A 23,295-nucleotide genomic window follows, 5' to 3' on the forward strand; every position below is an offset into this window, starting at 1 on the left:
CGTGGAGGAAATGGGTATCAACCTCACCTTCATTTTGAAAAAAGTGGGCAGATGTCATAATGTCTGTTTCACATGCATTTCCTTGAAATAATCTTGAGAAGTAGAAAATATTACCTGCCTCAGACATTACTGTACCCATTTTTAGAGATATGGACACTGAGGCCCAGGGAGATTAAATGACTTTCCAAGAAGGTCTCACAACGAGGTAATGAAAGGCCAGCTCCCCTGGCCCTCAGACACGGCCATGGCTGCCAGACTCTGCTCTGTGCAAAGGTAGTGTTCATGGGCAGTGAGGAGCTTTCAAAGGTTGGTGAGAACTTTTCACAGACACTGATTGAAGGTTGTATGAAAGCTGCCAGAGGGTGATGGATGATAAGTCATGGGAATTGTGGAAAAAGATAGTTCCAGTCCCCTCCTGGATGTTCCTCCCTCCCTGGGGGTGCCACGGCCTCTGCCTCTACTGGCTTCCTCATTACTCACAACTACGGTCAATGCAAGGCACTGCCACCAAACACAAGCCCTTCTAGTGACTGGGGATAATGGACATCTGTTTTGTGGCTGCATGTATGAGAACATGTACCCAGGAGCCCCAGCATGCTGAGCTGGTCTCTGGAAAGAGAGCCAGGTAATTACAAAGGTTCTAATCTCAGAGCAAAACTAGGCAAAAGCCAGAAGACACTTGCATGACAAAAGGGCATAAACTTCCCCAGGGGATCATCTCAATCCAGGGATTAAACCTGGGTCTCCAGCAGTGCAGGTGGATTCTTTACCAGCTGAGCCTCAAGGGAAGCCCAAGAATACCGGAGTGGGTAGCCTATCCCTTCTCCAGCAGGTCTTCCTGACCCAGGAATTCAACCGGGGTCTCCTGCATTGCAAGCGGATTCTTTACCAACTGAGCTATCAGGAAAGTCCCCCGTCACCCCCCCAAACAGATACACACCCGGCAACAACTGAACAGAGAGCAATGTCTGAGTAAGCATGACAGTGCGACAGGAAAAGTGAGGTGGGTTGGTGGGGAGGCAAGGAACACCATGGAATCAGGTTGACGGTACTGCAGAAAGTTGATTGACTGGGGCCAGGCTAGATTGTCTTGGTTCAGCACAGGAGGAAGTTTCTGAAACTGGAAGAACATGGCTTGTGGGGAGAAGAGTATGGCAAAGATCAAACACCATCATACCTCCCTACACAATCTCTGAGGCTCTGAGACCACAATTAGAAATGTGAGCACCAAAAGGAAAATGTACTCTCATTTAGCATAGGAAGGCTAAAGCTTATTCTAATAATTAAGAAAGAACACAGGAGTGAAGTAAGGACTTGATTTGAAAGAGCCGTGGCCTTGAACTTAAACTCCCCAGATTTGCTTTCTCCCTTCTTTTCCTCCTTGCCTTCCTTCCTTCTCCCCCTCTTCCTCCTTCCCTCTTCTCCTTCGTTCCTTCCTCCCTCACTCTCTCACTCTGCTTTGTTCTTACTTGTGTCTCACTGCAAATCCAGGAGCTTGACTTTCCCTGTGAACCTTGCCAACGGGGAAACCCATTTTTGGCCTGGTGGGTCTCTAGACCAACTTTCTCCTCACATCTTCCTTTGAATTTCCTAGATGGCAGCAGTAGAAAGCTATCAGTCTCCAAAGTAGTCACAGGCTGTTGGCTTGTGAAGTGGAATTCAGTCATTCACGTACTCAGTTGATGTTGATTGAGAACCTACTTTGTACAGGGTATTGGGAACACGACCTTGAATAAGTCATTGCAGCTCCATATGGAGCTTATCCTGGAGGAGGAGACAGGACATTGCATCGTTTCGGGCGGTGAAAGGGCTGTAGAGAAGCAGGGAGTGGGGCTGAGGAAACAGAGTGAGAAGTTTAGAGAAGCTCGCCTGCGGAAGTGACCTTTGAGCTATGGTCTTAAAGAGGAAAGGGAGGGAGGTCACGGGGACATGGAAAGATTGGGCAGAGACGGTTCCGATCAGAGAAAACAGCAGGTGCATACACCCCAAGGCAGAACAAAGTAAAATGACTTTTGCTGGGAATAGAACAGCTTTTACTAGGGACTGCCCTGAGGATACTAATTTCACGTCACCAAAAAACGTATTGGTTCTTTCTCTGCTTATATCATGAGGATAGGATACGAGAAATTAAATGCTTTAGGGTGGTAGGACCCAGGGAATGTTCCCAGGGAAGGTTATATAATCCTAGAGTTGGTTACACATATGAGTGACTTTTCGTTTCATTTGTTGTTGGGGAAGAAAAGAAAACACATGAATTCTGACTTCTGCCATTTCTATTGTTTACAGTTCATACCCTTTATTACTTGTCCCATCCTTCTTAATCCAAGGTAAACTTGGATCCCAGAGAACAAGTGGCCACCAGACAGGGCGAATGCATATCTTATTACAATGCCACACTTGTGCACCTGTGTCCGTGAGGTTCCATGAGCCCCCTGTTCTGATTGGCTCATTTATAAGATCAACCACAGGAAAAAAGAATGCCATGAAACAATAGGCAAATTACAATGGCTGGTGGTATTTCTTTCTTGAAGAAAACAGGTATCGTAGGATGGGGTAAAGAGTGAGGGATAGTGGTCTTCATCTTCTCTGTATTTCCTTAGGGGAACAGAATTAGGAGCTGACGTGTGGAAAAATCTCTGCTGAGAGCATGGACTCAATACGGCTGGCATCTTTATCATTCAAGGTCTGAAATGATCTAGTTCTCAGTAGAGAATCTGCGATAAAACACCTGGATTTTTCCTTCCTGTTTTACTTGGAAGGTTGTGGAGCTAAGGTGTGGATGCTGAACACACATCACAATTCCCTGGTGAAGCCATCAAAACCCTCCATCTTCCTCATGCAAGCTGAGCACCAGTGAAGGAAAACACTGGTCTCAGGTCTGAGCTACAGGTTCAGAGCACCCGAGATCTGCCAGCTGACCCCAGCTAAGCAACTAAGCCGCTAACAGGGTCCTGCACTAATAGGTCCAGAGAAAGTCAACATTTCGCAAGTTAATAGGGGTGATGTGTTATATTTTTTTAGGAAAGGTGGTGCATGCAGGCATAAAAAAGATGACAGAGGAGCCCAACAAGTGGTGGTGTAGAGGGGTGGGGATCTAAGGGTTCCCATGGGGTCTTCTGATCCTTGATAGTCAACTTGAACGTCCATTCTGAGGTTCACTGTTCAGGAAGCAAAGTTGGCATGAACCAAGAAAAAGTCCATACAGGAAAGGTGAGGAAAAGCAGGAGCTGTGAGAAAAGGAAGACCAACATGTGGGAATACTCATCTCACAGATTCCTTTCAGAAGCATTCAAAATGTTTAATAGTTTCTTGACTTGGGTCTAACCAATCACAAGGGCTGCCAGCTGTAAACTGCCAGGGCTATACCCATGCTTAACCAGAAGAAGTTCAGACCTGTATGAATGTTTTACTCACCTTTTGGCATGTGCAATATATCTTACAGGTTTTGAAGGAAAAAAAATCCTTAGAGGTTTGTTCTGTGCTGTCAGAACCTCCTAGTCCATAGATTCTACAAAGACTGTCCCGGTATTTTATTGAATTGCTGACCTTGCCTTTCTTATGCTACTCTGCACTAGAAGAATAAGAACCTTGTTTAATTTGAATCTCACACAGGGAAGTGGCTTCAGCAGTCAGCCAAACCCAAGTTCAAATCCTGCCTTTGCAAGTATTATTCTTGGCTAAATACATAATCTTTCAAAGACTCCATTTTTGAAAATCTACAAAAAGGGATGCTATTCTTCAAGCACAGGATTTTTGCAAGGATTAAAATGGGGTTTCCTAGGTAAGTGCTCCAGACGGCATCAGCTCTTAGGAGGCTTTCCCAGTGGTACCTCTGATAGTCGGAATTTATTGTAATTCCAATAAGGGCTACTTGGTAACTATGCATTTTTATATATGGAATAGTGGGTTTGGAGGTAAAATATTAGTCTAGACAAACAGCAGAATAAGAAGTATGAATGTGCCAGAATATAGGGCTTTCTAAAACATTCAAAGTGATCACGACAAAAATATCACAACTGAAATACCAATTACAGCACATTCTTACATATCATGAAACAGGCCACTTAATAAATTCCATTTCTGTTATACGGATTTGAGTAACCATATTTATGTAAAAACAGTTAAATTGGATTTAAGAATATTTCACAGTTGAGTTTTCACTGAATCAGCCACATTCCCTGCACACAATTACTTTGAAATGATAAAATTTTACTGCACATGGGAGACCACTTGTTGCAAAATGTGATACATCTGCAAAGCACTTTCACATACCTTATCCCACTGAATTCACAAAGCTGGTATCCACCAATGGGGAAATACTTATCAGAAACTCCAAGACCAGTCTAGTGTTTCAGTTAAAAAAAAAAGTTCCAGAGATGCCCCGCTCATGCCCCCTCCCATCTCCAGATGTTCTAGCTCATCCTTCTACCTTCCTGTCTCTGTGGAGAAGGAGATACTAGGGGTAGAAGGAAAGAAGTGAGCCCGGGCAGCTCACAGAATGGAAGCAGAGGAGCTGGAGGCTGGGGAGGGGTGGGTGGGCACACAGCAGAGAGTGCCTGCTCAGTGTAGAACTCCAAAAGACCAACTACCTGCCTCAAAGCACAGGCAGACCCTGAGGCTCGACTCAGCTACTGTCGTCCCAATTTTTGGCCATGCATCACCAAGTTTAACCAAAGATTACAGCGTAGATCTCACCCGGCAAGAGTGGAAGGTGGCCTGGCTCCAATTTGAAAGAAAACATTTCTTCTAGAGAGAAGGAGTTCCTTCCTTACCACCTAACTGGGGGGTTTTAGCTCCCAAATCCTAAAGAAGAGCAGAGGAACAATTGCTGGGTGACTGTTGTCATAGTGTATGTAGGGTGTGTGTGTGCGTGGTGTGGCCCCACCATATCCCCCAACAATTCAATCTGAAAGAGCCCTCACGTTCAAGATGAAGGTAAGAGCTGTTTGCAGAAGAGCCAAAATTCCAGGGGCTCAGGGAACTTGGTGAATCGCCACCCCTGGAAACAGCAGGTGGGCAAGGAAGTCAGTTACTGGAGTGTTGTGTGGGGAAAGGGGAGGAGTTTATTCAGATGAACTAATCAATAAACACAGGGCTCTGTGATGGCCAGGGGCAAGCCTCTGAAAGTGTTAAGTCAGCTCCTTTTCGGAGAGCACCATTCTTGGGTAAAGAGGACCCCGGGATGATAGTAGGGCTCTTTAGACACAAAAACCTGGAAGAACTTAAACTGGCAAAATTGAAGAGATGTCTTCAGATGAAAGAAGTGCAATAGCTCTGAGATCTCCCCAAGACACTGGGTACTAAGTTTATGCACAAGTGTCCCCCACTTCCAAACGACAAAGGTTTCCAAGCAGACTGGCAAGGTGGACTAAGCAATCAAATTGTAGTTCTTGAATCATGTGGGAGCTTCTTAAACCCCAGACCATAATCAGACTCTGACTTTTCACAGACCCTCCAGATGATGTGATGGACTCGCTCAAGTCTTCCCCAGCCCTCCCAGAGAGGTATTCAGGAGCCTATGCCATTGGCGGGACCCCCAGCTACACATCAGCCTGCTAGCCAGCTTGAATCCTCCCTGACCATCCTTCAGAGTGACCGATTTTACTGGGGCATCTTTGATTTCCTGGTGAAGACTAACCCTGATGGGTCTGGGATCAGTATTTTTTCTCCTATGATTCAAAGTTAAATCCATCTTTTTATAAAATGAAAAGGGAATGGGGCTGGGGAGGCTGCGCATCGTCTTGGTATGTAGTCTGTTTTGTGCTCATGAAAGAAAACTGACCTCAAACTCCCTAAGAATAATGCAAAAATAAACCTTCTGCTGACCTCCTGTACATAGAAGCGCCTGGCCCTGTTGAGTGCCTCGCACTTCCAAAGGGCTGAGAAAACCACAGAATGAAAGGCTGAGGACACCCCCACTGCAGGCAGCCCTGCTGTGGGGAGTAAGAAACCTCGGTCAGTTGGGTCCTCAGGAGGCAAGCCCAGCAAGGCAGCTATGTCTGTCTGTCTGCCTGTCCTTCAGAGGGGCTGCGGTACTCACGGGCAGTTCGGATGGTGCTGCTGGGCTGACTTCGAGGGCTGGGACCATGCGGATTCACGGCCCTCACAGCAAACTGGTAGTTGGTATCAGGATCGAGGCCCTTGATCACCATGGAATCCATCTGGATCTGTTCTTGGATTGAGGTCCAACTCTTGTCAAAATCTGGCCTTTATTGATTTTTTTTAAAAGAGAAAGAAAAGCAGGATGAAAAACAGTAGTTTAGGAACAGCAGAAAAAACGGAAGCTTGCTGGCTATGCAAACTAACAGCGTTTGAGCACTGGAAGCAAGACTTACAAAAATGAGTGAACATTTCCTACTGAAAAGTCATCTTGATTTGACATCACAGGTAAAAATTGGCAGGTCCTTGCTGATAAATGCAAGCAGATCATTTTTAGGGCCCGTGTTCAGCGCTGTTTCAAGATCACTGGGTTTTCCTTGCATGGCCTTGACTGTGGTGAAAAGATTCCCATATAGGAGTTCATTTTCAAGGACTCTGCCTGCCAGATGTTTCATAAACAAGCCTTCCCCTAACAGTCCCTGTTCCCAGGGGTCAGGAGAGCACAGACTCTATCTATTCACAATCTGTTCGCAAAATAAACAAATATAAATTTTCAGGGCAACTAGTCGTGTGAACTGCCATGGGAAAACCCAAGAAGACTCTGTTCACAGTCATCCTTACTCTTCACAAAATTGCACAACTCTGCCAACTTGCTGAACGTTCACATGTCCTTCCGAGAACCCTATAGAGAGTGCAGACCTTGACTCAGACCTTAACTTCCACCTAAGGGACAACATACAGGGGTTAAGAGAACAAATTCTGGAGCTAGGCTGAGCCATTCAAATCCTGCCTCTATTGATCACTAGCTGCTATTTTGCCTCTTTGTCTCTAGTTTCTCATCTGTAAAATGGGATGATAAAAGTACCTACTTAAGAGGGCCGTCATAAAGGAGAAATGAGCTCTGTATCCTCAGCAACAGTGCCTGGCATTGTAACCGAGCAGGACCCTATGGACCTTCCCAGTACAAGACCCCCCACATCCCAACGTTCTCAGCCTGCCTTCTGGCTGTAGAAAAACTCTGTGTGTGTGTTCAATTGCTAAGTTGTGTCTGGTTCTTGGTAACTCCATGGACTGTAGCTCACCATGCTCTTCTGTCCATGGAATTTTCCAGACAAGAATACTGGAGTGAGTTGCCATTTCCTCCTCCAGGGGATCTCCCTGACCCCAGGATCAAACCCACGTCTCCTGCCTAAATCTCAGACAGATTGTTTACCACTTGAGCCACCTGGGAAGCCCAGAAAAATTTTAGTCAAAGAATAAATGTAATCAGAGAAGTGAGAAAATGCAGAAAAAAAAAGTCAAGATAAAATAATAGTAGCTTAGCCCTTAAAAAAAGTCAAGATAAAATAATAGTGCTTAGCCCTTAAAAAAAGTCAAGGTAAAATAACAGTAGCCTAGCCCTTACAAAAAGTCAAGATAAAATAATAGTAGCCTAGCCCTTAAAAAAAGTCAAGGAATTTTAGTTCCCCTCAAGGGCTTCCCTGGTGGCTCAGCTGGTAAAGAATCCTCCTGCAATGCGGGAGACCTGGGTTGATTCCTGGGTTGAAAAGATCGCCTGGAGAAGGGAATGGCTACACACTCCAGTATTCTGGCCTGGAGAATTCCATGGACCATATAGTCCATGGGGTTGCAAAAAGTTGGACATGACTGTGCGATTTTCACTTCACTTTACTTCAGGGGCTGTAGATAATATCCTGAGCCATGTCCTTTGAGTTGTTTTGCAGCAACTGAAACCCCTACCAGGCAAAGATGTTAACTGTATGCTGCCCAAAAGCACACAGACCCCAGACCATTTGGAACCAGAAGGTTGATGATATTGACTCCTGATTACCTCACCACCAGCCAATCAGAAGAATGTCCAAGAGCTGGTCACACAAGCTACAACCCCGTCCCATACATGTTTAAAAACCTTTTCCTGAAAGTCTTCAGGACTTTTAAACACTAGCTACCCTGGATGCCGTGATTTGCTCCTGAAACAAACATTGCACTTCCCTTCACCACAACCCAGTATCAGTGGATTGGCTTTCCCGAGCCCAACAAGAGGAGCCAAGTGTGGTTAGGTAACATCATCATATAGTAAACGCTCAGCATGGATTAGCATTATGTAAGGGCTGTATCTCGGAGAAGGCAATGGCAACCCCCTCTAGTACTCATGCCTGGAAAATCCCATGGACGGAGGAGCCTGACGGGCTGCAGTCCATGAGATTGCTAAGAGTCGGGCACGACTGAGCGACTTCACTTTCACTTTTCACTTTCATGCATTGGGGAAGGAAATGGCAACCCACTCCAGTGTTCTTGCCTGGAGAATCCCAGGGACAGAGGAACCCAGTGGGCTGCCGTCTATGGGGTCGCACAGAGTCGGACACGACTGAAGCAACTTAGCAGCAGCAGCAGCAGCAAGGGATGTACCCAGCTCACAGAGCTGACAGGCAGCCCTGGGCCACCTGCTTACTCTGTATACCTGTGAACTTCAGGGCATTAGCACTAGCCTAGGTGGCTAATCAGTACTTGAAATGCGGCTCATCTGAATCGGGAAGTGCTGTGAGTGCAAAATGGACAATGGATTTCTTTAAGTGCAAAATATTTCATTAATATTTATATGGATTACGTGTTGAAATGTAATATTTTAGATTCAGTAGGTTAAAAAATACATTATTGAAATTAATTTCCTTTGTTTCTTATTACTTTTTAAATGACCATATTAAAAAACTTGAAATTCCATATAGGCTTGCATTTTCTAAAGGACAGTGCTGTTCTGTATGGACTTACTGTTGGAGGGAGAAAGGAGAGCTTTTCAGCTAGTGAGAACTGCAAAATAAAATTTGGGAATATTTGTGCACAGTTGAGGGACAGTGCAAATGGCCAAACTGGAATGGAGGATTTTTATTAATAACTAATAATAACTATCATTTATCATGTTTTTGTGAAATATCAAGTATTCTTCTAATAGTTTAACTCATTTACTTCTCAAAATTACCCGAGGAAGTAGGTATTAAAATTAAACATCTCCACTTTCTTTGAAGAGGAAATTAAGGCACAGAATGGGTAAGTAACTTGCTTGAGCTCACACAGCTGAAAAATTGAGGCCTACTTGGGTTGAGGGAGAAGATTAGACTGAGATCTTTGATGCTGAATGAAAAACTGGGGTGATAGTGGTTGCAGGGGTCAGTCTCCATCTTAGTTTGCTCCCTGACCAGCTTCTCAGCTCTTCAATTGTGAAACACTTCTGCTCACAGATATCTAGAGGGATGTGTGTGTGCGTGCGGGCATGTGCGTGTATGCTCATGCTCAGCTGGGTCCCACTCTTTGTGACCCCATGGACTGTAGCCCACCAGGCTCCTCTGTCCATGGGACTTTTCAGGCAAGAATGCTGGAGTGGGTTGCCATTTCCTTCTCCAGGGGATCTTCCCAACCCAGGGATCGAACCCGCATCGGAATACTCATCTCCTGTGTCTCCTGCATTGGCAGGCAGATTCTTTACCACTGCACCACTTGGGAAGCCCCATTTAGAGGAAGGCAGGAAGCAAAAAGACTGGCATCTGTCCTTTATGAACAACTTAACAGGTGAGCAAATAAACACTCAGTTTGCTGAAAGGAGATGCGCGGACGGTGCATGGATTTCTCTAACGTGCGCTCTCCTAGCTTTTCATTAGCAAGAACTGATGAGAGACAGATGAAGTCCTAAAGCCCAGTAAAGGGCTTCCGCGGGTAACTGTGCTGATGAGGAGTTCATAGGACTCATATCTCACAAGAATTCACGTGTTTAGAGAAGCAGAGGTCACAGCGGATGGCCACTGGAGGAAGCAGGGCTCATTTCTCTTTCGACTTTCCTTTCCCTAAAGATGGACTTCTCATGTAAACAAACTCTGTCACTGAAGAGAAAACCTTAGTGACTGGAAGGAAACACATTTACAAACTCAAATTAAAACAAAATCACTTCGCAGAGGAAAGTCATAGGGGATGCCCAACAGTAAAGTCAGGAAAGATATGATCTTTAGATAAAACTCTCCTGTTATCCTTTGCTAAGCTTCCCTTGTGACATTTACAGAGGAAAGGACCTGCAGCTGCTCTCAAAATGTGTCATTGTCCACCCAGGGCTACCTGCAAATATCTGCAACAATCTTCATTGTTCAACAGTTTCCCAGCTCCCCCAGCAAGAGACTATTTTGATTTGTTCATTTAATGCAAGAAAGAAAGTCCTATCTTCAGTGAATAAGAGATTGACATTATCAACATTTCATCTCACTGTATACACTGAGAGGAAAGCTCGTGTAGATTAAATAGCCTTCAAAACCGTTAACGATTTGCCTCTGACTTTGTCATGAGTTTTGCATTTAAATGTTTGTAAAGTCTCTTGGCATACAAAAGTGCAAAGGTGAGGCTGGGAGAGAGAGAATCAGGCTAAAGCATTGTCTTAGTGCATCCTCAAATAATAGCTTTATCTTTTCTCCACTAAGTAAAATCATTGTCTTCTAACTACAGAGTTGCCAGTCAAATCACCATAGCAACCTTAGCCTGCCAATTTCCCCAACCAGGAAAAGGCTAGAGGGGAAGATGTAGACTAAGACAAGTGCTGCCTTCCCAGGTAAAGACGGCTAGCCACGAGCAAAGCAGGCACTTAGACACTTTAGAGTGGGAAGGGTTGGGTTGTGCATCCTGTATCTCAGGAGGCCAGTAGGACAACCTTGGAAGGTGGTTGGGCAGCAGAAGTCAGACAGAACAGATACAAGTCTGTCAACAGCAACTATTCAAAACCCAGTTAGCTGATTCAAGTAATCAAGACTCACTCATTGTTTGGGTAGGAAGAAGCACTGCCATTGGCAATGTTAGCATCAGCCTGGTTATTAGGAATCTGAGAGATTGTTTGGTCCCAGTGTCTAAGGATTCTCAAAAATTACACGCAAGATTCTATGTGTGAACATCATTTCACTTTCCTAAGTAAAGGGTCCTCAGCCTCTTACCAGATTCTCAAGTATAATCATGATCCCCCAAATTTTAGAAGTCACTGTCTAGTCCAGTCTCTCATTCTCCCCGTGTGGATACTGAAGGCAAATAATTTATCCAAGGTCATAAAACCACAGGGTGGTATATATTTCTGTTTTATTTCCTTTCTTTGGCATTTCGACCACCTTGACTATTGCCAAGTTCACCCTTAGTGGACAATCATTTTTCTTGGTATCATCAAACCCAGTGGGTGGCTGCCTTGAACTACTCACTTGGCAAGTGATTAATGATTATCAGCCATGCATCCATCAAGGAAGCTATATTCTGGGAGGCTCTAAGGAACTATAAACACAGTTCCATTTTCAGAGACTTTATAATCTAATTGGCAGATAATACATTTAAGGACCAGCAGGAAGCCAGTGCCAAGTCACATGTTTTGAGAGCTATATTTTTGAACGGGTCGATGCGAACTGACATCCTGGGGAAACAATACAAGACTAGGAAGAATTTAAGCCAGATTTCAAATATATTTGGGTTCTGATAACTGAAAAGGACTAGAACATCTCTAGGTGCAGCATTAGTTCTATGTATGGTGTGGATAAATTAAGCACCAGCTACATGTAAAATACACTGTGGGATATTCAAGGACAATAAATAATATGGGTCCCTAGTATGAATGATCAATTAATCTATATGAAAGATGGGTATAATATATAGAAACATTAGCTGTAAGTAAGTAAGTAAGTGAAGAAATGGCACCTCTCTGCATATCACACAGAGTCAAAGCTTTCTTTATCAGTCTACCTGTCAGTCAGGTTACCCAATGAATCTTGCTTGCTCCCATTAATCTAGCTAGCCATTGAGTTTATTCCCAAACTTATTTATGACTTTTGTGTTTGTTATTGTAATTATGTCATTTAATGCAATATTATATAAACTAGTGAATATGAGTAAAAAAATATAGGTGATAGCTATGTTAATGCTTTTGAAAGTCTTGGTAAAGCTGAACCACTAAAATACAACTGCCTTTGAACTAAGTGAAAGCAAGACAACTTTAAAACAGTGAAAAGATTATAAAATTCCAGAAGACTTTGCAATCAGGTAACTTTGCAAGTGACTCTAAAATTTAAACTTGAAAATAATGTAAGTAGAAATTGTAGATGATACCTTGTAAGTATGGTTAAAATGTTTATATTATCAAAAGTAATCTACACATTCAATGCTGCTGCTGCTGCTGCTGCTGCTAAGTCGCTTCAGTCGTGTCCTACTCTGTGCAACCCCATAGATGGTAGCCCACCAGGCTCCTCTGTTCCTGGGATTCTCCAGGCAAGAATACTGCAGTGGGTTGCCATTTCCTTCTCCAATGCATGTATGCGTGCTAAGTCGCTTCAGTCGTGTCCGACTCTGTGCGACCCCATGGACAGCAGCCCACCAGCCTCCTCTGCCCACAGGATTCTCCAGGCAAGAATACTGGAGTGGGACACATTCAATGCAATCTCTATTAAAATTCCAATGCCATTTTCACAGAAACAGAACAAAAAAATAGCAGCAAACCAAATTTGATAGCACATTAAAACGATCTTACGTGATCGAGGGGAATTTATCCCTGGGATGAAAGAATGGTTCGTTGTAAGCAAATCAGGAAGTCTGATACACCACATATTAAAAAGCGGAGACATTACTTTGTCAACAAAGGTCTGTCTAGTCAAGGTTATGGTTTTTCCAGTAGTCATGTATGGATGTGAGAGTTGGACTATAAACAAAGCTGAGCACAGAAGAATTGATGCTTTTGAACTGTAGTGTTGGAGAAGACTCTTGAGAGTCCCTTGGACTGTAAGGAGATCCAACCAGTCCATCCTAAAGGAAATCAGTCCTGGGTGTTCATTGGAAGGACTGATGTTGAAGCTGAAACTCCAATATTTTGGCCACCTAATGCAAAGGGCTGACTCATTTGAAAAGACCCTGATGTTGGGAAAGATTGAAGGCAGGAGGAGATGGGGACAACAGAGGATGAGATGATTGGATGCCATCACCCACTCAATGGACATGAGTTTGGGTAAACTCCAGGACTTGGTGATGGACAGGGAGGCCTGGCGTGCTGTGGTTCATGGGGTCTCAAAGAGTCGGAAACGACTGAACTGAACTAATACACCACATTAACAGAACAAATAAATGCAGAGAAAGCATTTGACAAAAGTCTACATGCTTCATGGTAAAAACTCTCAACAAGTTATGTACAGAAGGAATTTACCTCCATATAATAAGGGCCATGGATTCCCTAGTGGCTCAGTGGTAAAGAATCCGTCTGCCAATGCAGGAGATATAGGCTCAATCCCTGGGTGGGGAAGATCCCCTGAAAGGCCTGGCAACCTACTCCACTATTCTTGCCTGGGAAATCCCATGGACAGAGGAGCCTGGTGGGCTATCGTCCAAAGGGTCACACAGAGTCAGACACGACTCAGTGACTAAAACAACAATAAAGGCCATACGTGACAAACCCACAGCTAACGTCATACTCAGCCGTCAGTTTTCGTCTAAGATTAGTAACAGGCTGAACAAAGGTGCCCACCCTGACCATTTCTATGAAATTAGTACTAGAAGTTCTAACCAGGGCAGTTACACAAGGAAAAGAAATAAAAGCCATCCAAATTGGAAAGGAAGAAGCTAAACTGTCTCTGTTTACAGATGACATGGTATCATACAAAGGAAACCTTAAACACTTCACCCAGAACTAATGAACAAATTCAGTAAAGTTGCAAGATACAAAAAAATACAAAGATCAGTCCTGTTTCTATACACTAACCAACTATCTGAAAAAGAAGAGCTTTAGGAAATGTAAATAGTTGCTTGGAATATGGCCTCATAAGACATTCATGACAAAACAAAAATTCAAGACGATCTCATGTGCAGAAACAAAAGGGCAAAGCCACCTCAAATGATAAATGTAAAATCTTACATTCGGGGTTTTTTTTAGAAAGCAAATGGCACAGATATATGGTAGAGAAAACCCAGTGTGACAAAGATCTACGGGGAAGCAGGGGGTACTGATCACAAAGTCCACATGAATTCTCTGGACAACCTGCTGTTGAAAAGGTCCAGTGTTCATATCCTGGGAAAAACTGGCTTTCTAGGTTGATCACTTGGCAGAAGTGCTCCAGACCCATCTCCACTGAGGCAGAGTGCAAAGGACTGGTTATTGTCTGGCTTGAGTTAGAGAGAATACAGTGAACATATCTAGTGTCTTTAGATAAGAGATAAGATGGTCAAATGGAGATGGTGAAAATGCCTTCAGTGTTTTTCGTATCCGAATAGGAGACCCAATAATTCCTCAAAAGGAGACCAATGGCAGTGCCTTATAAAGAAGACCCCTCGACAGCAATTAAGAATGGTTGACAACGAAGTCAACAGCATAGAGGGCTGAGCTCTGAGTTGGTGGCTGTCTTGAAGCAGAGGTTGGGTGACGATCGATCAGAAATGTAACCAGCTACTTTCTGAACACAGTCAGAGGTTGGACTTCATTCAACATCTCTGACCTCAACTCACAGTAAGAAATACATTTTTGCAAAGCAACCCAATATACCTATTCATATATGCATACTATATGACTTATATGTGAGTACAAAGCTGAAAGAAAAATTTTAAGAAAAATTACTTATCCTTACTGTTATTCACTTTACTATTTTCTCTTCTTTTCCTTTCTCTCTTTTTTTAATGCTGGTAAGACTCCCACTAAGGGCTTCCCAGGTGGTGCTAGTGGTAAAGACCATGCCTTTCAACGCAGAAGATGTAAGAGACCTGGGTTCAATCCCTGGGTAGGGGTGATCCCTGGAGGAGGGCACAACAACCCCTCCAGTATTCTTGCCTGGAGAATCCAATGGACAGAGGAGCCTGGCAGGTGACAGTCAATAGGGTCACACAGAGTCGGACACAACTGCAGAAACTTAGCACAGTACAGCACGCATGCTCCAGATACAGCGCTCTTCACGGCGCTGCCTTTCAACATTGTTGAATGATCCACAATAAGACACACTGAACATTGTGAAGCAAACACAACTGAAACACGTTTCACAAAATAATTCTTACTTTTATTGTGTGTGATGCCCTCTGATATTTTCTCTTCTGTTCCACTTTACTTTCGAAAAACTATTGGTCAGGACACCTTCAACTGATTTCTCTACCTTCTAATGAGTCCATGGGTTGAGAACCCCTTCTCTGGAAAGTTTGAGCTGAGGTGAGGAGTGACATTCAAGCACGTTACAGACATTAACTAGGAAACAGCAGTAGGCATGGTTAAATCCTAAGTCACACTTAGAAAATGCTTAGTTAAATGCTAAGAAAATTCTTTTGAGAGTGGAATTTGTTGGAGCAGAAAACAGCCCCCTAGGGGATTCATAGAACATCCAGAGTGGCTTTGACGGTGAAGGCCACTCTTCGGGGCCTGAGAAAGAGTGGACCAAAAGCCTAATTACAGTACAACCCAAGATACATGTGTCCCCCTTCCCTCAATATGGGACCTAGCATTCCATGATTTAATGTTTACTGGAGGACCCTGGATTATTTGGAAGCTCCTTCCTTAAAAATATTTTCTTTCATGTTATTCCTTCCAAGTATCCTTTCCAAAAGAGAACTGAAATGATTCTCTCACCTCTTAAATCTGACTCTACCATTACACTGAATATATTACCTTCTAATGTAATGTTATATTTCTGTCTTCCCTAGTAGGCTGTCAGCTCACTAACATGCTTACTGTCTTATTCACATCTGTGATCCTTGGAATGTCTGCATGAGCTTTCAAAATGCAAATTCTATCAGTCCCTTTCCTGCTTGACACTTCCCATAGCTCCCTATTCCCTTCAGGATGAACATGAGATCCTTTATAAAGCCTTTCCTGCTCCAAACCTCACTTACCTACCCAGCTTCTCTCTCACCACACAGAGCTCCAGGCTTCGAAGCAAGTCCAAGAGCACTTACTTTTTGCCTCCAAATCACCACTGGAGTAGTTTCTTCTAGCCTGAGCCGTTCCACGCTGCTTCCTCTCTCCCCTTGTGCCTGATTATCAATGATGTATCCTTCTTGGCTCCTTTAAGAAGCCTTCCCAGATTCCTTCAGAACTGGGTCAAACGTCAAAGTTGTGTTCCCCTAGGCCCACACACTCACCACTCTGGACTCTGCTCCTCCGCCTTCCCCATGGACTGTCCAAGCAAAGGTACTAGCCAATTCACCCCAAAATCTCTTGCACATGCTTTGCCCACGGAGGATACTCAATTATGTACATGTCTGGATGAATGTGTGCAATTAAGGATGAACTGAACTGAACTGAAGTATCTTCAGGCTTGGACATGGGGAATAACAGGATGCCTAAACCAGAGGGTGGCAAACCTCAGCTGGCTGTCAGTTCTTATAAAGTTTTACTGAAGCACAACCACACCTATTTGTTTAGGTATTATCTATGGCTGTGTTCCTGCTACAAAGGCAGAGTTCAATAGCTGAGACAAAGACCATACAGCTGCCAAAGCACAAAATATTTACTACCTGGCCCTGGAGAAACAGTTTGCCAACCCTTGGTCTAAGACAACAGTCTTCAACCTTCTTTGAGCTACTTCAACCATCTGCAGAAGCCTGGAATCCCTTTTTAGAATAATATCTTTAAATGCATAACATGCATAGGAATTCCAAGGAAACCGATACCAGATTAAATATACTAGAAACAATGACCAAAACAAGAATAAAATTATGATAAGTCAATATATGTATCATTATACTTCTTCATTAATGCAGCAAATAATACCTAGAAATGGATTCATTAACTATAATAATTTCATCATAGTAATATGCATAAATGGAACTGTGAGATATATGCAACAATTGTAATGGAATAAGAACATATCCCTAAAGATGACAAAGGCATAGGAATTGCTAATGCCACTGCAGGTGACGACATTTGTATTTGAATAAATTAAATTTCAGCTGATAAAACTAAGGATGTAATTTTTCTCCAACTAAAGTTCAGGGACCCCTGGCCTTCTATCCATGAACCCTTTGGGGACACACAGACTGCAGGTTAAGCATCCTGCTTTAAGATCCCATACATTATCCAGAATGAACACAAAGGAGTGAAAGAAAACCTCATGCTCAGGAAAGTCTCTAAGTCTCTCTCAACTTTATAGACTTGGTTTTAGGCAGGATTTGCTCTACATTAAAATGAACTGCAGAGGAAGTCCAAAACTGCTAAGTAATCACAGTCAAGGAAAAAAAAACGATGTATTGTTTGACCTTCAGCTTTCTTCATTTATGAATTGGTTCAACCCAACCAAACGACAAACAGATGGATAGAATGGAGTAATGATAAACTCAGCTGGCAATTTGTCCCTGGTGGGGCAACTAGAGAGCTCACTTTCATTTGCAGTTTACAAATGACTCCCAATGCTGGTATGCAAGAATTCGATTTGTGTCACTTCCCATCAATCTGACCAGGGATTACATCAGGAAAGCTCACGGTAGGAGGCACTGAAGCTTTAAGCGATCAATTTGTAGAACTGTAGGTGAAACTTCTGCAAAAACATTCAGAATCGCCCTTCCTTTTGAGCCTGCGTGGAGAAACTTGATGGCTATCAGAATTTCTAGGACTAGGCACCACTCTGGAAGGTGGTTCTGAGATTTTCAATTTGGAAACTAAAGGTAAAAAGAAGGAGTTTTTCACCAACCACCACTTGTTAACATGAAATGGTAGCTGACAGCCGAACAAGCCTATTCTTGTTATTTCTACTTCTACTGCTGGTAGCAAGGAAGGTTATAATTAGCACAACTTTCTTAATGCTTTCGTGACAAGAAAGGGAGTTTTTTGTCGTCGTTTCCTGTTCTCTCCAAAATTAATTAATTGTGTAAGGACAATTCTTTAAATATATCAAGTTTATACTTTGCGGGGCAGGAAAACCAACACAGAGCTACATCACTGTTAAATGTTACAGACATTTGCCCAGTTATTGCTATAAACTCTAGTAAAACACTATGAAACAAGTTGGCAATTGGCAATTCACTTGCCCGTTATAAAGTCTCCAAAATACATGTTATCGTTCAATATGAAATAAAATCACAATGGGAGCCTTCAAGTTAGTCTTATACATTAGGTATTATTTGAAGTGTTACCACATACCGCTATCCCTTTTATGATGAGAAAACAAAAGCAATGAACAGCTTTGGATTGGGGGGAAGGAGAGGAGACAAGCAGCAGATCCAGCTTGGGTTTTGTCTGCTTCTTTTTTCTATAGTTGTTAAGGAAGGATGTTGGTTACTGTTGTGGCCTTGGAAATTAGTGCTGAAGGATTCACTGAATCTCCTGTGACTAGTGTGGCCGTACATCTCCATGTGGCTCAGGGCAAAGAAAAGAATTGACATTTTAAAACATTCTTCCACAAACCACTCTTCTAAATATTGTGCGTGCTCAGTCACTCAGGCTTGTCTGACTCGTGACCCCGTGGACTGTAGCCTGCCAGGCTCCTCTGTCCATGGAATTCTCCAGGCAAGAATACTGGAGTGGATTGCCATTTCCTTCTCCAGGGGATCTTCCCTACCCAGGGATCGAACCTGCATCTCCTTCATTGGCAAGCAGATACTTTTACCACTGCACCACCTGGGAGGTAGACATCCATTTATCTTCACAAGCCTCCTGAAGTATCCACTACTGTCATTCCTACTTTACAGCCAAGGGAAGCAAGGCTCAGAGGGTTAAGGATCTTGCTAAGGTGGCAGCTAGTTGTTGACAGTCTCTGGATTCAATCCCAGGACTGCCTATGTCCAAATGTTCTCCAGCACCTGTTTGACATGTGGTATGTTTCCTCCATGCTAGGCATCTTATTCCATAGAGCGGAGCAAGTCAAGAGGTTACCTGCATGTCCTGGCAAGGAAGACAGACACTGAACAAGTAATTAACTACAAGTGTGCTAAGTGTTGCTAGTAAATGTTGCAGGTATAGCTCACCTGGTCTGAGGTGGGGGCAGGGATTCAGGGAAGGCTTCCTAGAGGAAGTGGTACTTAAGCAGGAGAACTGAAGGATGAACAGGAGTTAGTTAGCTAGGTAAAGAAGCAGAAGCACCATCCTGGCAGAGGATAGCAAGCATAGAGACCTCTAGACAAGAAAGAACACGGCTATAAAGGAAAACAGAAAAGACTTATCATAAAAGCCTTGCTAAGAATCGTTTGCACTGATTGAGCACTTACTATATAACAAGTGCTGTTCTGTGTATTATGTATGCATTAATTCACTTAATCTCATAACAACTCTGTGAGGTAAGGAAATTATCTCCATTCTTCTATCTGAGGCACGGAGAAGTTAAGTAACCTAACTAAAATCTTATGGTTTAAAAATGGTGGAGACTAGCATTGGACAAAGAGGCAGGATCATGAGGACAGAAAATCAGAGTCATCAGATTTTAGAAGTCAAATTGTTCAGCCTTATTTCACATGTAAGAAAGCTTAAAACTGGAATCAAGCCACCTGTCCCCAAGATTAGAGGCCAGCTCAGAACTGTGTCTTCTGATTCCACATGTGGACAAACTTGAACCCGAGAGATGATACCAAATACTGGACTGTAAGACTAAGTTCTGAATGGAACACTTCCTTAACCTTCAAAGACAGTGACCTTGACCATGAGCCACACCATATCATCCCTTAAAACTATTCAAGGAAAATCCATAATCCGTTCAGCTTCCACTCTGAATCCCAAACTTGATCTTCATTTCAGGAACAGTCTTTGCAGGGTCAATGCCTAAGAAGAAGCTAATTAAATTCACTTGCTACTTATAGCCTGAGGAAGTTGATGATGGGATGGAAAGACAGATGATGACTTTTGACAAAAATATCAATTTTTAAAATAATTTTCAAAACCCACCCAGGTGTGCATGACCTTGAGATTCTCAAGTAAAACCAATATGTAGACATTACAATTAGTTTAAAAGCAGCTCTGCATGAAGATGAATTTTGCAAGTCTGATTAGGGAAGGCATCTGCAAGGGACCAGGAAATTATTTAGGCAGAAAGGTGTGAAAGAGAAAAGAGAGGAAGCACTTCTCTTTCATATCTATTAGTATTCCTGTCTTGGGTTGACATTTAGAGATCATTTCTTGACCTATGTCCCTAAAACACACAGAAATGTTCTGAGCTTTCACATGCACTCAAAATTAGCCTTAGTGGCCTTTTTATTGAAAATAGTTGTATTGAAAATTACTGAAAAGAGTTTTAATCTGCCCTTTCTAACAGTGGACAGTGCAAAACTCTGAAGCAATTTTAACCAATCAGGTTACACCTATAGAAAAAGCTACATAGTGAGTTCCTGCATACAAACCTTCAAGTTGTGAACTTTCAAAATGTGAACATGTGTTCACATGGCCGATCATGTAAGTTAGTTCACACGTCTGGTGTCACATGCATATATCCGCTGCAAGTGGCTGTGTTTTTGTGGATGTTACTGTACGCTACTGTATAGGATACAGGAGTACAGAATCTTTGTTTGAAGCTCAGGATGTCCAGGAGCAAGCACAAAAGCAGTGGTGATGTAACAGGTACTGCTATACTTTTCAAGGTACTGTACTGTAAGATTAAAAATGTTTTCTCTATTTTTATTTGTTTTGTATATATTATTTTCGTGAAAAATGTTATAAACCTCTTATAGTACAGTAATATATAGCCAATTGTGTTAGTTGGGTACCTAAGCTAACTTTGTTGGACATGAAAAAAACTGGATTTACGAACGCATTCTCAGAACAGAACTGGTTCATATGTAGGGGGCTTACTGCATAGGTAAGTTAAATAAAAACTATTTTCACCTTTAACCAACTTGATAGATAGCATATATGGAACATGTTACCTCAATTAAAACTTCAAAGGACTATTTTTCCAAGCCTTTGGATTTTCATTGCCACCATAGTATATACTTTTTGCTTATGAGAAAAGCACTTACCCTAGGGAAATTCTTAGGCAGAAAGAGGAAAGTTTCTCAGATATTTATAGCCAAAATATTTCAAAACATAGGTAGCTATATTTATGCTTGGTTCATATTTTAATGAACACTAAGATTGCTGCCCACAAAGAAATTTTCAGTATCGTTTTAGAAACAAAATACCTTTCCTACCTCAAATGCATGATTTTTCTGTTCTAGAAGAGCAGGAGGAAAAAGTTTTAAAATCATTGCAAAATATGTTACAGCCTACAGGCTTACTTAGAATTTGCCTCTTCAAATATTTTCTACACTGATTAAAAATTTAAAATCTACTGTAAATAAGGAAGCTGATGAAGAGCCCCCAGGGCAACCTTGGGAGAGATTATGAAGATCACTCTCATCTGAAAGCTTCATCCTGCCTGCGTCAGAAACCAAACTTCATCTCTGATACTGAGATGGCCTGTTTAAGGTACTCATGTGTAGGTATCCTCCAATTTACAGGAGACAGAAGCTGGATGAAGAACAAAACTTTGCTTGGTCCTAAAGCCCATAACTTAAGAGAGCATCACAAATACATGAAATGTCCAAATGGAATTCTCCAGGCAAGAATACTGGATTGCCATCCCTTTCTCCAGGGGATCTTCCAGACCCAGGGATTGAACCCAAGTCTCCTGCATTGCAGGCAGATTCTTTACTGTTTCCAAGCCACCAGGGAAGCCCCCTTTCAGAGCATCACAAATACCTGAAGTGTCCAAATATGAACAAAACTAGCAGAAAAGCAGTCAGTGGCCCATCTATAGTTTTTCAGGTTAATCTTTTATTAGGCAATTAAATATTTCCTCAGAAACTTTTTAGTCTGTTTTGTAACATTTGATATCATTATCCTTGTTGAATAAGAAGAGCAACTGATGTATAAGCGCCTACCAGGACAGAGGACTGGAATCTCATCTTCCAGTGATAGAACTCAGACAAGAACTTCACATTCAGGTAGGTGAAACCTGAGGATAACCACCGGCAATACACTGATTCTACAATTTCTTAGCCTTGGGCTGTCAAAAGTCTGCCTCTTGGGTAGAAAATAAACTTTTTGGCTCACATAGAGACCTGTCACAGGTGTTTCTGTACACAGGAGGTATCTGGGCAAAAAATCCTCAATGTTAAACGTTAAATAGACCTCTCTGGGAAAAAAGAAAACTGAAGACCCCCAAAGTCCCTCTCACACTAACTGCAGTTTCTGATTGAGAGTCCAGGAAAGCTCTCTCTAAACACATATCCTCAGGCTCTCGACTGAAATGGGATAGAGTCTGAGATGTTTACAAATGAATGTGGGGATTTATTTTGCAGCCAAACTTTAAATGCACAACAAGATGCGAGAGCTTTCCTTCTGGAATAACAGCAAACAGCAGCCTAAGATTAGGCTTCCCATTTCCTCAACCAGCAGGGCTCCAGGCGGGCTGAGTCCATGCATACCTCTCCAAAGGTGGATCACACACGCAAAGAGGATGTGGGGCTTTGCAGAAAAAGCACTGGGCTGGAAATCAGGAGAGTTGAAGTTTAATTTTCATTTTGTCATTTTACCTTGGCAAATCAACTTAAGCAACTGAGTCCCAATTTCTTTCTTTGTAAAGGGGAAATAGTTGCATGAGGAAAAGGAAACGGATACAGAATGTCTACTATAAATAAACTTTTTGAAGACTATAAGCAACAATTCCTCAATGAAGGTCACATTAGCTTAATATTACAGACGAGGAAATGGAGGTTCTGAGATAAACTAACTTGACTAAGAGTACATATTCAGAAGAGATAACAGAAGCAGAATCCTTAGTTTAGGAGCTGGAACCAGAAGCTAGCTTTCCCCATTCCACCATATTCCATTTGGAACACTTCAGTTTGAACCTAGCTTTCCAGGACATTGTAAAGACATACTTGTTAAGATAAACATTAAAAAAAAAAATTAACAGTTTGTTAAAACAGTATATACCTTTAAAATATTTATACATAGAATTTGGAGCCTGAGTCCCTCAACTGTTCGAGATAATAACATCCTCAATGTTAAGATGCATTTTTTGTTGGAGAAGAATTATAATTTTTAAACGTAGGTGCATAACACCCATATACACCTTACACCTGTTTAGATTTTTGACATCTACAAAGTCCTTTCTCGTATGTGAATTTACTTGGTCCTCTTCATGATGCACTATAAGGTGGGAAGAAGCTGTCACCCATATTTATTTATTTATCACCCGTATAAGGACATCGTAGTCAATGCTCTTGCGGCCTGTGTCACCTGCCCTTGTTCTGATTCAGCAGCAGCTGCGA

At 42.4% G+C, this 23,295-nt stretch overlaps 1 protein-coding gene across 1 annotated transcript in view; it reads right to left on the bottom strand.

The window, feature by feature from the left end:
* The window catches only part of EGFLAM (EGF like, fibronectin type III and laminin G domains), a 189,542-nt gene that overhangs the window by 81,142 nt on the left and 85,105 nt on the right, over positions 1–23,295 (bottom strand). Inside the window, exon 7 of the mRNA XM_069555987.1 lies at positions 6,041–6,207. Coding sequence (XP_069412088.1) covers positions 6,041–6,207 — 167 coding nt within the window. The remainder of the gene's footprint in view (positions 1–6,040; positions 6,208–23,295) is intronic.

This window comes from Ovis canadensis, chromosome 16 (assembly GCF_042477335.2).
Source record: "Ovis canadensis isolate MfBH-ARS-UI-01 breed Bighorn chromosome 16, ARS-UI_OviCan_v2, whole genome shotgun sequence".
Classification (NCBI taxonomy): Eukaryota; Metazoa; Chordata; class Mammalia; order Artiodactyla; family Bovidae; genus Ovis; species Ovis canadensis.